Source organism: Homarus americanus, unplaced genomic scaffold (assembly GCF_018991925.1).
Source record: "Homarus americanus isolate GMGI-L3 unplaced genomic scaffold, GMGI_Hamer_2.0 scaffold4896, whole genome shotgun sequence".
NCBI classification, from domain to species: Eukaryota; Metazoa; Arthropoda; class Malacostraca; order Decapoda; family Nephropidae; genus Homarus; species Homarus americanus.
The window spans coordinates 4,206,113-4,219,737 of NW_024749657.1; the positions used below are offsets into that span (position 1 = coordinate 4,206,113).

Consider the following 13,625-nt stretch of genomic DNA (forward strand, 5'->3'; position numbering starts at 1 on the left):
CTGAGTAATCAAGTAAGGAAGAAAGAATAAAAAGAAAGATGGAACAAAAATATAAATTATTACAAGGACAACTAACAAAAACAGATAGATTATAACACAGATAACTAACACAGCAGACATCATCAGAATTAAAAAAAATGAAATACAAAATAATTGCCATATAAATTCTTTTTCTCTTTCCAGGAATTTAGGCACTGAGAGGACACTTATACACACACAAAACATATAAATCTTTTAGGCTTTTGTGAGCAGGGTTCATAGGTCCCAGCCTGTGCATGACTTTCAATGTCTTAAGAAGTAACTGAAGGGAGTGGAAGTGCCGAGAGTTTTTTGGCATTGTTAAATTAAGGTTAGGCTAAATTAAGTTAGGTTAGATTAAGTTAGGTTAGGTAAGGTTACATTAAGATCAGTTTATGTTAGGTGAGGATTCGATCAGATCATAAAGTTTTTAATTCAGGTTAAATGAGATTCTATCCCACTGAGATAGGAATGGACCAAGGTAGATAGAGTAGACATACAGATTTTCCTACTGAACCTATGTTACCAATTGTGGCTTCACGTCAATACTCGTCAAGTTGCAAGAAACCAGGAGACCACACACCAATCATTGTGGTATGCATCCATGCAGTAAATGTCCAAGAAGCTGGCCTATAGCAATGATATTTTAAACTGAACTTGTGAGAAACCGGTAAAGCTACAGCAAAAATCTGACAGTTAACAAGAGCGACTCAAGGCATTCTCACTACCCTAAAGGTGAGATTACTGATCACGTCGATGCGGTAAGAACATCTGCATTATAATTTCTCTTAGGGGTGTCATTGAGCTTACTGATGACCCTGAAGCGAGATAATATTAGCCCACCAGACTATACAGCACTGATGCAGCCTGAAGATAATTCTTGGTTATCCAGGATCTTATTCTTCTTCACTTGAGCCACCTGAGGAAGAGGAAGAGGAGCCGTGGAATCCATGACCTATACCCTTAGACATCATGTACCCTCCGGCCCCCAGCGCCCCGAGGCCAGCCAGCGGAACACCGTACTTCATCGCCTTGCCTCCCATCATCCCCTTCTGTTGTCCAAAAAATACAATTATAAAAGTAATATTATAACAATGTAGAATAATAATAATAACAACTGAGATACTGTATAAGAATGTCTGCTTTGAGTTATTTAATTTCTCACTATCAGAAATGATTATGTGATGCACTGATTTGATTTTTAACACAAGACACTTTTTACATATTATACAAAAAATATATTCCCTGTAAAGATTAATAAAGCAATGGTAAAAAGGGCTCTAACAATCTATGCTTCTGTCAGAATATCTCTGGTCTAAGCCAGTCACTTCACACAACCTACAGCATCACCCATCAACAGTATGTCCTTCCATAAGTCAGTCAATGCCAAGTTCACCTGTCCTTCATGCACACTACTACACTACTGTTACCTGGGTGTCCTCTCCCCCTGCCAGAAATACTCTGGCATGATGAGAAGATTAAGCACCCTAGATTATTTCAACTAATGAATAAACACCCAAATGCTATCCTGAGGTAGGGGTTAAGTTGGGTTGGATTGGGTTAGATTAGGCTAGAATTGGTTTGGTTAGGTCAGATTAAGTTAAAGCTAGGTTAGGTTACCAATAAAGTGGTTTAAGCAGGAGCTTCCGCCTACACGTCACGCAATTCACATTCTATAACAGTCTTGCTTACCGATCCTCCCAACATGGACGCTCCACCAACGGCACCACCCATCCCTAAGGCCTTGTTGAGAAGTCCTCCTCCAGAGCCACCAGAGCTAGGGTAGCCACCATTCGTCTTGGATTTCTGAAAATTTAAAAAATTACTTATACCTGTATTGTTGTTTCCTTACACATGACACATCTATTTGTCCTTCTACCAACCATGACGCTATCTATCTACCAACCATGGCACTATCTATCTACCAACCATGGCACTATCTACCTACCAACCATGGCACTATCTATCTACCAACCATGGCACTATCTATCTACCAACCATGGCACTATCTACCTACCAACCATGGCACTATCTATCTACCAACCATGACACTATCTATCTATCAACCATGACACTATCTATCTATCAACCATGACACTATCTATCTACCAACCATGAGACTATCTATCTATCAACCATGACACTATCTATCTACCAACCATGACACTATCTATCTACCAACCATGACACTATCTATCTACCAACCATGACACTATCTATCTATCAACCATGACACTATCTATCTAACAACCATGACACTATCTACTGTATCTATCAACCATGACACTATCTACCAACCATGACACTATCTATTAACCCTTCTATCAACTTCACCCCATCATCACCAACAGGTACTGAAGGAGGTATAATGTAAACAAACATCCTCACCAGACAGACACTAACTGAATAAATTTATCCTTGAATAGTTTAGCAGTCCTGTATCTCTGAATTAGCCACTACGTACTGTAATGCAAAAACAGATAATGTTATACTCTTCCATGTTGAGCTTTCCAATGTTAAGCTTTTCCATGTTAAGTTTTTCCATCAAATCCTGTATGCAACACCATGCAAAATTTTTAAAAAGTGACAGTGAATACAGGTAGCAATTTAAGCTGATGTTAAGTAATATACTGCAATGTAAAGTGTTTCCATGAATTATCAGACTCACTTTAAAGCTTAATAGTCTCAACTACATTATAGATAGACTCGAGAAAATATGTTGGCTTTATTATACTTGACCAACAACACTAAAGTTTTTTCTTGTTGTAGCAATTATTGAGACTTCCACACCTGCGCTGTGTTCCATTGATAAAATTCTTGAGGTTATTGAAAATGAGTCAGAATTTATGGATACCCCTATAATTCAAGAGGAAAAAAAAGACTTCTTAAGATGTGATTTCAATAATGTGTAATTATCTTTGTTATATTCAGAGCCAAGTCAGAATAATGAAGCCAATAAATTCAACAACAAAATACCAACTCAACATACTCCTATAAGATGAGAAGCACCCAAGGCCCCGGCGACGGCTGTACCTGCTCCTGCCACCATCCCTAACATCCCTTTACCACTGCTGCCACTTGAGTGTTGTGGTGGTGGTGCTTGCTGAGGAACACAACCGTGACTTGGGTTAGTATCAGTGTTTATTATGAGACATAACAACAAATAAAGGATTCTTAGCTGCAACTGACAGCTCTATGGCTATTACATCTGAATGACTGACTTAAGTTTCTAGACAGTATTCACAAACACCTCTTACGACCATTTCTTTGTTGATTTTTCTTACTTTTGTAAGCTAGTATAGTATAAGGCTTCTACTATTTATTAAGTAGGTACATATCCAATCACAAAACATTTCTCCACATCCAAATTCCTTTATAATGTTCATCTCATAAAACTTTGGTTGTCATGTCAAGAAGATAATTTTTCCAGCACTTAACTGATCTCTCCCCTCACTTGGTGTTTGCTGAAAATGTCAATGCTCTGGTCATTCTAGAGAGGTCGCACTAGATTCATGGACTCCTCAAATACAATCCCATCTGAGATTTTACCTACAACAACATTACATTCAGTACTACCCAGTTTAATCATCCAAAATTTTAAAATTAGGACTTACTGTATTCATAAGATGTGTGTCTACTTTTTTCAAGCAGAAACACAGACATATAAATCCAGGACAACCAGAAAACACAAAATAAATTATTGTCAAAGTCACATCATTTCAAATTAAGATAAAAAAAATATATAATCAATTAACAAGATTTTTAATTTATACAATGAAACAAACATAACATCTATAAGACTCACCCCATACTGGCCGGGGGGAGCTGACTGCTGGTACATTTGTTGGTTGGGAAAAGGTTGAGAATATCCTGGACCACCAGAGTAAGGTGGTGGTGGCTCATAGCCACTGATAGGAGGGTAGTGTGGACCTACTGGGGCCATCTGAGCATATGGAGGAGGACTAGAGTCTTCAATCCATACACACGCTAAGTTCATGTCTTGACTGGTGCTGGCGATATTTAAGTATGTCATCGTTGCCGGGTTGGTGCGATGGTTAAATTCAGCGAAGTGGTCATGATTGATAGCAATCTGACAAAGTGAAGCTAATGAACAACTTCATAAACTATGTACATACATACAAACACACACACACACACAATATTTACAGATGTCTCTCATGAAGTTTAATGAAAAATACTTGAAGAGTTGAGTAACCTCCTTTATCATAACCAGAATAAAGAAGCAAGTGAAAGTTTCAACATGCATTTTCTAATACCTTTAGTTGGGATTACATTTAGAATTTTCGAGAGGTTGCATTCAATATTATCGGAAGTAGGGTCACACACGTCCTATATCTCCCCTTAATAAACACAAGAATACATACAGTATTTTCTTCAACATTTCTGTAGTTTGACAACCAGTAAAAACCCATTAAAAATCCACACACACACACACACAACAAAAGAAGATTTTAATACACACAACATTTCAAATAAAAAAATTATTATCGGGTATACATCAGTAAACCACTGTGCTCATATGAATGGAGTAAATATTTAAAGATTTAAATATTCACAATAAAACAAAAAACAAAAAATAATATTGCAACAAACCTTAAAGTTGATGGGATCACACATGATGGTGACATCAAAGTTCTGTCCTCGTGCAAGAGCCAGAGTGTTGGTGGCCTCCTCTTGGCCCCATCCCATGGCTCTGGTGAAGGAATTTCTTCCCACTACGCCCTCCACCACTCGCCCGTACATACACAGACCAATTTCATCTGTGGGGTCACCAGTTGGTCCAGATTGTAATTTTAGGATGAAACTGAAAAAAAAAAAATGTATATATTACTTTTCTGTTGTGTTTTTCACCACCACCAACAGTTATTTCAACCACTTCCTCTATATCCAATTAATTACGTCTATTATTAATATATTTATTTAAATTTGTTGACAAGTTAACCCCTTCAGTACAATGTCATCCCCAAGTACAAAGAATTAGTCTATCAACCCTTAACCAGCAGTTAAGGATTCCCTACCCCCTTCTCATGTGCACAAAATGTAACACGATGAATGTGAAACTCCCACTGAGGATGGATGCTGTTTAATGGTTGAGATATTACTCGAGTTAATCTTTTTTGCCACAGATAACAGCCCCCCCCCCCTCTAAAGTTTCTTTCAAGTTCTTTCAACAAGTTTAAGAATCCAGAAGAAGCCCAAGATAGTGTTTACACTTAAGATTAAATTGGAGAAACATGTTGCAACTTTATTCAGTATGTTGTAAGAGAGCAGAGTTAAAAAAAATATGTAGGTATATTTCAAAATATTGCACGACAAGTTGCAGGAGTGTATGAAACAAAGTACTCCAGCGTCCTATAGTAAGACGAACGACACACAAATCAATTCACAAACAAACAAAAGAACAGTGGCACATCAGGGTATATTGTACTATATTGGCTAACAACTGCATAGTTAACCGAGGTATTAAATGTGTAGATTGTATGAGTTAGCAATACCCAACTTACCTAACCACAGATCTTGTCTCACCTGTTAGCATTTGTTGTGAAAGTTCCTGTGACATGAGCAATCTTCCCCGGTGAGAAGCCTCCAGGAATAGGTGCCAAGTACGGAGCTCCCTGGAGGGATGAGGAACATCTGTATGAGCTGGATGTTGTGAGAAGATGATAGCTGAATCATAAGAGGATGATGGCCGAGTCATGAGTGAATGATGACCGAGGATCCAAAGGATGATGTGCTGAGTCATGATATATCTCATATAAGTACATTTACACAGGTGTGACATTTCTTATATGAGAACAAATTTCTGCATTGATTTTTTTTTATATTGCACTTACAGCAGTAAGCAAGCTTTCCAATAGCAGCAGTCTAAGGGTTAATATGAGTTGTGTGCCATTTGAAGATCCTGCATTATACCAAAATTATGCTTTAAGTTTTTACAATTGCCAAAAGTCACAAGCAATTTATGTAAGTTTAGGGTATATTAGAAATGAATGTAACTATTATCCATATATCATATATTACCTAACCTAACCCAACCTAAACTAATCTAACCTAAACCAACCTAATCCAACTCCTAATGAGATAAAACAGCACACCCTCACCAGACACAAGCCAGGGTAAGCAAGTTTAGAGACTTTATATATATATATATATATATATATATATATATATATATATATATATATATATATATATATATATATATATATATATATATATATATATATATATATATATATATATATATATATATATATATATATATATATATATATATATCCCCTCCCTGGTTAAACTCACAGGGTTATATATGGGGGCAGCCATGGTAGTTGTCCCTCACGCTGGTTCTGGCCACAACACACAATGCTGAAAATCAACAAGTGTTACAACAGACAGGCTTTATATTCTTAACCTTAAATACACAATATTATACATGAACAATGGAGGAATCCTACACAGGCCACTGACCTCCTTCCCTTGGCAAGGCCCTCTCTACTGAGTGGCCATTAGGTTAATCAGGTAAAGTTAATGTGATAGAGCCTTGTAAACACAAAAGGTGATTTATGATCATAGAGAAAAAATATATAATAGTTCTTAATATAATGATAAGAACATCTTTGTAAAAATGAACGAAATCGAACAACTCCTTCTGGTGGTGGCGGTGTTCTCATATTATACTGTCTACTCCAGTATTACTGAGTTTGGTAGGTTAGGTAAGGTTTTTTAAGTAATTACCGACGACTGACCCACTGCCAATTTTTCATAAAAACGACTTTAAAAAAGATGCAATTTTACTGTTTTATAGTGGACACTGTCATAGTTTGTGAAAATATGTTAAAAAGTGATTATTTCTAAATTAAACTTACATTAACTAACCTTAGTTGATAAGAAAAACAAGTGGCAGAAGCATTGGGCTCTGCCCCCGGACCAAAAACGGTATATTAAACAGAAAAAATCTACAATAAGGTGTAATTTTACGTTTTTTGTGGATGAGAGAGCAGTCGCCTAGACCAAACAGCTTACAAACATACGCTGAGAGTTGGCATCGATCCGGCCTCAGTGGCAGAGTGTTTTGAAATACAGTATGTCAATATGATTGGCTGTTTATATCCGGGATAATGCATTACTGCTGCATCACCGCCAAGAAAGACGAGTAGTGTGTGTGTCTCTTTTATCTGCCAAATGAAGCATTTGCACATGAAATGATTATCATATCGGAACTCACTGATGAAAATATGACATGAAAATAAACATCAAAACAAATAACACGTCAGCAGGTTAGTCGTCAATATTAACTGGTTTGGTAGATTTGGTAAGGTTCTGATAGGTTCTGTGCATTATTACTTCCATTCTCGTGTTCAGTATCATGCAAATAGTATCTCCAGAATTTTGGTTCAATTCCATAAGTTATTTCTGGTGCTACCTATCTCCACCTTTACCAATAGGAATAACTACTATTTCGAGAGTAGACACAATGGAAAGTAGACGAAAAGGGATGTTAACATACATATTGTAGGTCCTTCCCTCTCATTAGTAGTCTGGGCACCTCACAGCCAGGCCAGGTGGCCCTGCCAACTGTCAATTATGGAATCCAATACTTTCTTCTGAAGGTTTCTGTTAAAATAAACCTTACATCTTCCACTTAATATATACAGTTACCAATTATTTTTCTTTAACCACCAATCGCCTTTTTTTTTTTTGCTGTTTTAAATGATTCTGACATTTATCTTTGGGGCAAATCACTTTTTTTTTGTTAGATTAGGTTGGGTTAGGTTGGTTCCTTTGGTATGAGAATGGGTTAGGTTGGTTAGTTGATTGGTTCCTTTAGTATGAGAATAGGATAGGTTAGGTTAGGTTAGGTTATGTTGGTTGGTTCCATTGGTATGAGAATAGGTTATTTTTGGTGTATTACTCAAATCTGACTTTCATTTTTTGCGCAAATTATCATTCTTTGCAAAAAATGTACATTCTCATTTTAACAGAAGCTGCTTATCTGCACAAAAAAAGAGGCCAGATTTGATTAAAACATACCAAAAATAACCTATTCTCATACCAAAAGAACCAAGCAACAAACCTAACCTAACTAAAAGAAAAAAAAGTTATTTGTACCAAAGATAAACGTCAGAATCATCTCAAACAGCAAAAAAAAAAATTAGCGACAAAAATTAATTTTCATGTGTAAAAAGGTGATGGGTGGATAACGAAAAATAACCCAGTTACCTTGTCACTGTAATACCTGAGTAGTGAAGCAAGTGAAGTGGGTCACCAAGACACACCATAACACCTTCATTAATAACATTATACGTTTAAACATCAATAATAACAAAATTACCAATAAATTAATAGAAATTCTAGAGAAAAAAGAAGACCATTTAGTGAAAACTTACGAGACGTCGTTAACGCTCGCGCAGGTTGTTTGTCCTCGTACGATACTGAGGGACTGAACTGACCGACTCATGACCCAGTGTTGCCGAATAAAGTTTGCAAATAGCGCTAGATTCATTCCTTAAGGAAGTTAAAAAGGCGCTAAGCCTAAATAATAAAAAGACCCCCAAAATGCTAAAAATTACTATTACGGTTTACCATACACAAAATTATATCCTCTCTGGGTCGAGAATGTCGCATTTGTTTGCATTGGAAGAAGACTGCGGCAAGTTCAATCTGTCAAATGTGTAAAAAATAGTTCTAAAGACATGTACCCATGAGTCATTGGCCATGACTCGTGTGTGGAAAAGGGCAAGTGGAGATTATTATGTGCAAGGCTGTAAGTTAGAAATAAACATTTGATTCGTTCCTATCGATTTCCTCGCCAAGAAAATATACATGACTCTAGGTGAGATCAACTCATCCGAATTGGTTCTTACCTTTAATTTTGGTAATTTATGAAAACACCGCTACCGCCTGGAGTTGTTCGATTTCGTTCACTTTTTCCACAGACATCCTTATTATTATTGTAAATATTTTAAAACAGGCAACAAATTTTTATTTGAATTCTATGTAGGTGAGTTATGCGCATTACCGCTGCACCACCAACGCAATCATAAATCTCCTGCAATGGGCAGGGCATGAAGGATGAAGGAAATTGTGTCTACGTGCTTTGTAAGTGAAGAAATTAACTACTTACCGTAATACAACTGCGAAAATCTGACGAGTTGCCGCATGTTGTCCGTTTCCAACCGACCTGCTCGTTCCGAACTTCAACAAAAGCATTAGTGTACTTCATGGCAATGCATGAACATTCAAACCATTTGCGCAGGTTCAGAAAAACATTTGACTTGTAGTGGATTCCTCCCCTACAAACGCTGTTTGTCGCCGAGTAGCCGACCCCGCGAATTCCCCAGTGTATGCCTCATGGTCTAGGTCAACCAGCGCCGCCTTACACGACTGAGGTCAACTACTAAGCCACGCCTACCCCCGCTATATAATAATAATAATAATAATAATTAACGGTTTATTGAAAGAGCTTGGCAGCCAGAAGGCTGAAAATATACAGTTACATATTTGGGGAATGGGTTACGAATTACAAATAATATACAAGTAACATGAGTGACACAAATAAGACATATAATAACTAGATGTGGAAAAGCTCAAACTACAGTTCATTTCAACATAGTGACAGTGGAAGGAGCAGTGTTTACTGGGAGTGAATACACTGATTTATTACAAGTTATTGATAATTTTTACAATGGTTGGGACTGGGCTGTTCTTATAGCGATCAGTTCGTGCACGTATGGGCTGGATGCGGTTGTGGTGTCGAACAGCAATTCTCGGACAAGGAATCTCAGGTGGTAGTAGGAGCCGGTGTCGGGGATGGTGTAAGACCTGACCTCGTGGTGACCCCCGGAGAGTCGCACTCACACAGGATGGAGGAGAAACTGATCACTCTCCCAGTCTTCAAGCAACATGGAAGACTGGCTTATCTACACAGAGGCAGCTCTCATCAGCTCTACAGCTACTGTCTCTACACCGCAGGTTAGACACCCTAGAGCAGCACTGCTTCCCTAAGCAGACACCAGCTCCTCTTCCTGCCCCAAGCACCACATCCTACCGACCCCAGCACACCCGCCCTGCCTCAGACGCCACCCCCGGCCCAGCAGTACCCCATGCCACTGCCCTGGACCCTCCTCCGCTCCTGCCTGGCAGCCCATGCGCCTGAGCGGCCCCACACACCTTTTTTTTTCCCTCAGGTACTCCCTGCTACTGTCCTGCACCCTGCTGCTGTAGTGGACCCTGCTGCTGTCATGCACCCTGCTGCGGTCATAGACCCTCTTCCTGACGCAGCCCCTGCTCCTGACCTAGACGCACACACCCCAGCAGTCGCATCTGAGGACTCTGTACCTGTCGCGAGGGAAGCACAACATTCATCGCCTCCACAACCCTCCTTCTCCCTCTTTTCTCCCACAGATCTCGTGTATCTAGACAGAGTTGCCTCCCCTAGCAGTCGGCTAATCCACACCCTCGCCGTTGTCTCACATGTGGCATACAACCCAGCTGACAACAAGTCTCCTGCACCGCCCGTTCTGCCTCACATGTGGCATGCACCACCCGTTCTGCCCCAGACGCCGCCCTCGACCCACCAGTACCCCCTGCCACTGTCCTGGACCCTCCTCCGCTCCTGCCTGGCAGCCCCTGCTCCCGACGCGGCCCATGCGCCTGAGTGCAGACCCACACACCTCTCTTTTCTCCCTCAGGTACTCCCTGCTACTGTCCTGCACCCTGCTGGTGTTGTGGACCCTGCTGCTCTCATGCACCCTGTTGCTGTCATGGACACTCTTCCTAACGCAGGCCCTGCTCCTGACCCAGGCCCACACACCCCAGCAGGCGCATCTGAGGACTCTGTGTGTATATATATATATATATATATATATATATATATATATATATATATATATATATATATATATATATATATATATATATATATATATATATATATATATATATATATATATATATATATATATATATATATACAGTATATATATATATATATATATACACATACAGGTTGTACCTCTCTAGTCCAGCATTCTGTGGTCCGGAAACTCCCATGGTCCGGAACATTTTAGTTTGTCCAATAGGTAGATAGGCAGCTTTTTTTTTTTCTTTTTACTTATCTGAATTATTATTATTATTATTACAGGAGTATTAAATTTTTGCCCCTCAGGCCCCAATGTGGGTCAGTGACCTATGCCCGGGTGGGCTAATCCCCTTAACAAAAAAAAGCCGCGGGAAATTAAGGTTTGTTTACATCCGGCAGTTCGGCTGCTCTCTCTCTCTCTCTGCTTGTCTATACAGAGTACAACATTTAACCCTTCAATATATATGAGCAGTAAATAAGTGTTGCTTTCATATTCTTATGTAGAGTAATAACGATATGTTTTCACATGTGCGCACTTACATACGCGCAGTCTCACTTTTTTTTTTACCATTAATGGTTAGCTACTTATATTGTTCCATTTATTACATTAAATAACATTACAGGTACTTCAAACAACCATATTAATTTTTTTACATTAATTTTACTACAGTTAAAATCAGGGTCTTATTTTCTTCAGTTTTATATGTAGAACCAATCAATCACTGGTTTTGTAAGCTTTAACATAAACAATGCCGGCAGCCGTCTCGTCTCCTCTAATATTCCACATATTATTAATAAATTGTATTGTTTATTTTGCACACACAAACATTAATTCAATAAAAACAAATTCAGAAACCTTAATTAAAATATATATGAACAGTAAATAAGTGTTGCTTTCATATTCTTACGTAAAGTAATGACAATATGTTTTCACGTGTGCGCATGCGCACTTACATACGCGATCTCTCTTTTTTTTTACCATTATCGTTAGCTACTTCTATTGTTCCATTTATTAACATTAAATAACATTACTTAAAACAACCATATTAATTTTACTACAGCTGCAGCCAAGGTCTTATTTTCTTCAGTTTTATATGTAGAACCAGTCAGTCACTGGTTTTGTAACCATGAAAACAATGCTGTGTCATTTCCTCGTGTGTTCTAATATTCTACGTACTATTAATGAATTGTATTGCTCATTTTGCACATAAACATTAATTCAATAAAAAAGACATTCAGTAATAAACAATAATGAATCTTTTGTACATAAGAGAAATGACGCTGTTTACACGATTATGCACGTCGTCTGCACGTTGGCGGGCCGTTCAAACCTGTCGAAATTCAAGTTTCCGCCGTCAAAATTTTTATTGATTTATTTTTTTGTGTGTTCCATTAAAATACGTTAAGAATTAAAAACTCGCGAAATTTGAGAAGCTACTATATGACATTTAACCCTTCAATATGTCTTCAAAGAGACCATGATGCAGAGAAAGTGGTGCTAGTGCTTCCAAGCATAAGCACAAGTTACTATCTATCCAGGAAAAGGGTGAATTTCCATGGTCCGGCACCAGTCAGGTCCCGAGGTTGCCGGACTAGAGAGGTACAACCTGTACCGGATTTGGTAAAACGTTACTCTGAACACTTACGAGGCACGGGTAGTCCTCTATTGGAGGTTCACGGTGCCATAAGCTTGATGAACAGGCTTTGTGTGAAATATAACAAAGTCTAGGACTACTTTTAGTGTTCTAGAGGTAACGTTACCCGGTCACACACAAAAGATCGTGGGTTCGAGTCCTGGCGGGGTGCGGTTGTTGTTGATTAGTATGTATATATATATATATATATATATATATATATATATATATATATATATATATATATATATATATATATATATATATATATATATATATATATATATATATATATATATATATATATATTGGGGATCCTACTGGAAATAAGCAATTGGTGGTTTATTTTCAACGTAACCACATCGTGTCATGTCATATATGACAAGTCTACTCTTTTGACCTCGGACTTCCTTACTGACAACTTCTGAATTTACATTGTTGGACTCCAAGACTTGGAAGACAGAAGAACAAAAAAAAACACTCAGTTGAGGGGAAATGGAAAAATGTTCCTCCTATAATGAATTGAGTGACTCATCAGTTCCCAAGTGTTTACAAAACACAAACCAATAACATTCCCACTTCAAATGGCGGACAGAGCCAAAGATGAAAATGTGTGGGACACAGCAGGTAGAATGTCTTGACACATTTGAGGTGTTCAGCTTGGTGTACTGTACAATACAGTACCTGCCACCAGAGAATCTAACACCCTCTCTGCCCCACACCACGCAACACCTGACAACTTCCCGCTCATCCTTAACACAACATACATAACTATTCAACATAATTTCTACAAGAGATCTCTGTAGAAGGTGGTGGAGCAACCCACTAGCTGATGAAAGGTAGTGGAACAACCCTTGGGTAGACTAGCATCCTCCAAGGTGGTGGAGTAACCCACTTGCTGTTGGATGTTACAAACCAGATCACCACCTGACAATAAAAGACTTGTATGTACAGTTAATTTATACAGCATTGTGTATACAAAACTCACACACACTTACATTGTTGTTATTCTTTCAAGACATTTCCTTCTATAATTCAAGTTTGCCAGAATAAATAACAAACAAACACATTCTCTGATTGTTGTGTCATTC

At 38.3% G+C, this 13,625-nt stretch overlaps 1 protein-coding gene and 1 long non-coding RNA gene across 3 annotated transcripts in view; one reads left to right on the forward strand and one right to left on the reverse strand.

The window, feature by feature from the left end:
- LOC121853404 overlaps window positions 1-6,166 on the forward strand; it is a 33,420-nt gene extending 27,254 nt beyond the window's left edge. The window contains exons 2-3 of the long non-coding RNA XR_006086314.1: window positions 2,950-3,145; window positions 5,573-6,166. This is a non-coding gene — a long non-coding RNA (uncharacterized LOC121853404). The remainder of the gene's footprint in view (window positions 1-2,949; window positions 3,146-5,572) is intronic.
- LOC121853403 (galectin-4-like) lies at window positions 38-8,509 on the reverse strand. Of its 2 annotated transcripts, XM_042347481.1 has the most exons (9): window positions 8,427-8,507; window positions 7,547-7,653; window positions 6,340-6,405; window positions 5,566-5,654; window positions 4,633-4,843; window positions 3,824-4,108; window positions 3,008-3,121; window positions 1,711-1,824; window positions 38-1,070 (listed from the first exon to the last, which is right to left on the reverse strand). In XM_042347481.1, exons 3-9 carry the CDS (start codon window positions 6,361-6,363, stop codon window positions 915-917), a joined length of 993 nt encoding a protein of 330 aa, XP_042203415.1. In that variant the 5' UTR covers window positions 6,364-6,405; window positions 7,547-7,653; window positions 8,427-8,507; the 3' UTR covers window positions 38-914. The 2 variants fall into 2 exon arrangements, with proteins under 2 accessions (XP_042203415.1, XP_042203414.1); XM_042347480.1 differs by lacking the exon at window positions 7,547-7,653 and having other exon boundaries at window positions 8,427-8,509.
- Between the last annotated feature and the right edge of the window lie 5,116 nt (window positions 8,510-13,625).

What these genes read in the sequence shown, in the direction of transcription:
- LOC121853403 (XM_042347480.1), bottom strand. Translation starts at nt 6,363, where the DNA reads ATGGCTGCCCCCATATATAACCCT. An exon ending in CTGCCCCCATATATAACCCT is followed by an intron (nt 5,655 to 6,339) that starts GTGAGTTTAACC and finishes TCATCCCTCCAG; the next exon opens with GGAGCTCCGTACTTGGCACC. An exon ending in CTCCCCCCGGCCAGTATGGG is followed by an intron (nt 3,122 to 3,823) that starts GTGAGTCTTATA and finishes TGTGTTCCTCAG; the next exon opens with CAAGCACCACCACCACAACA.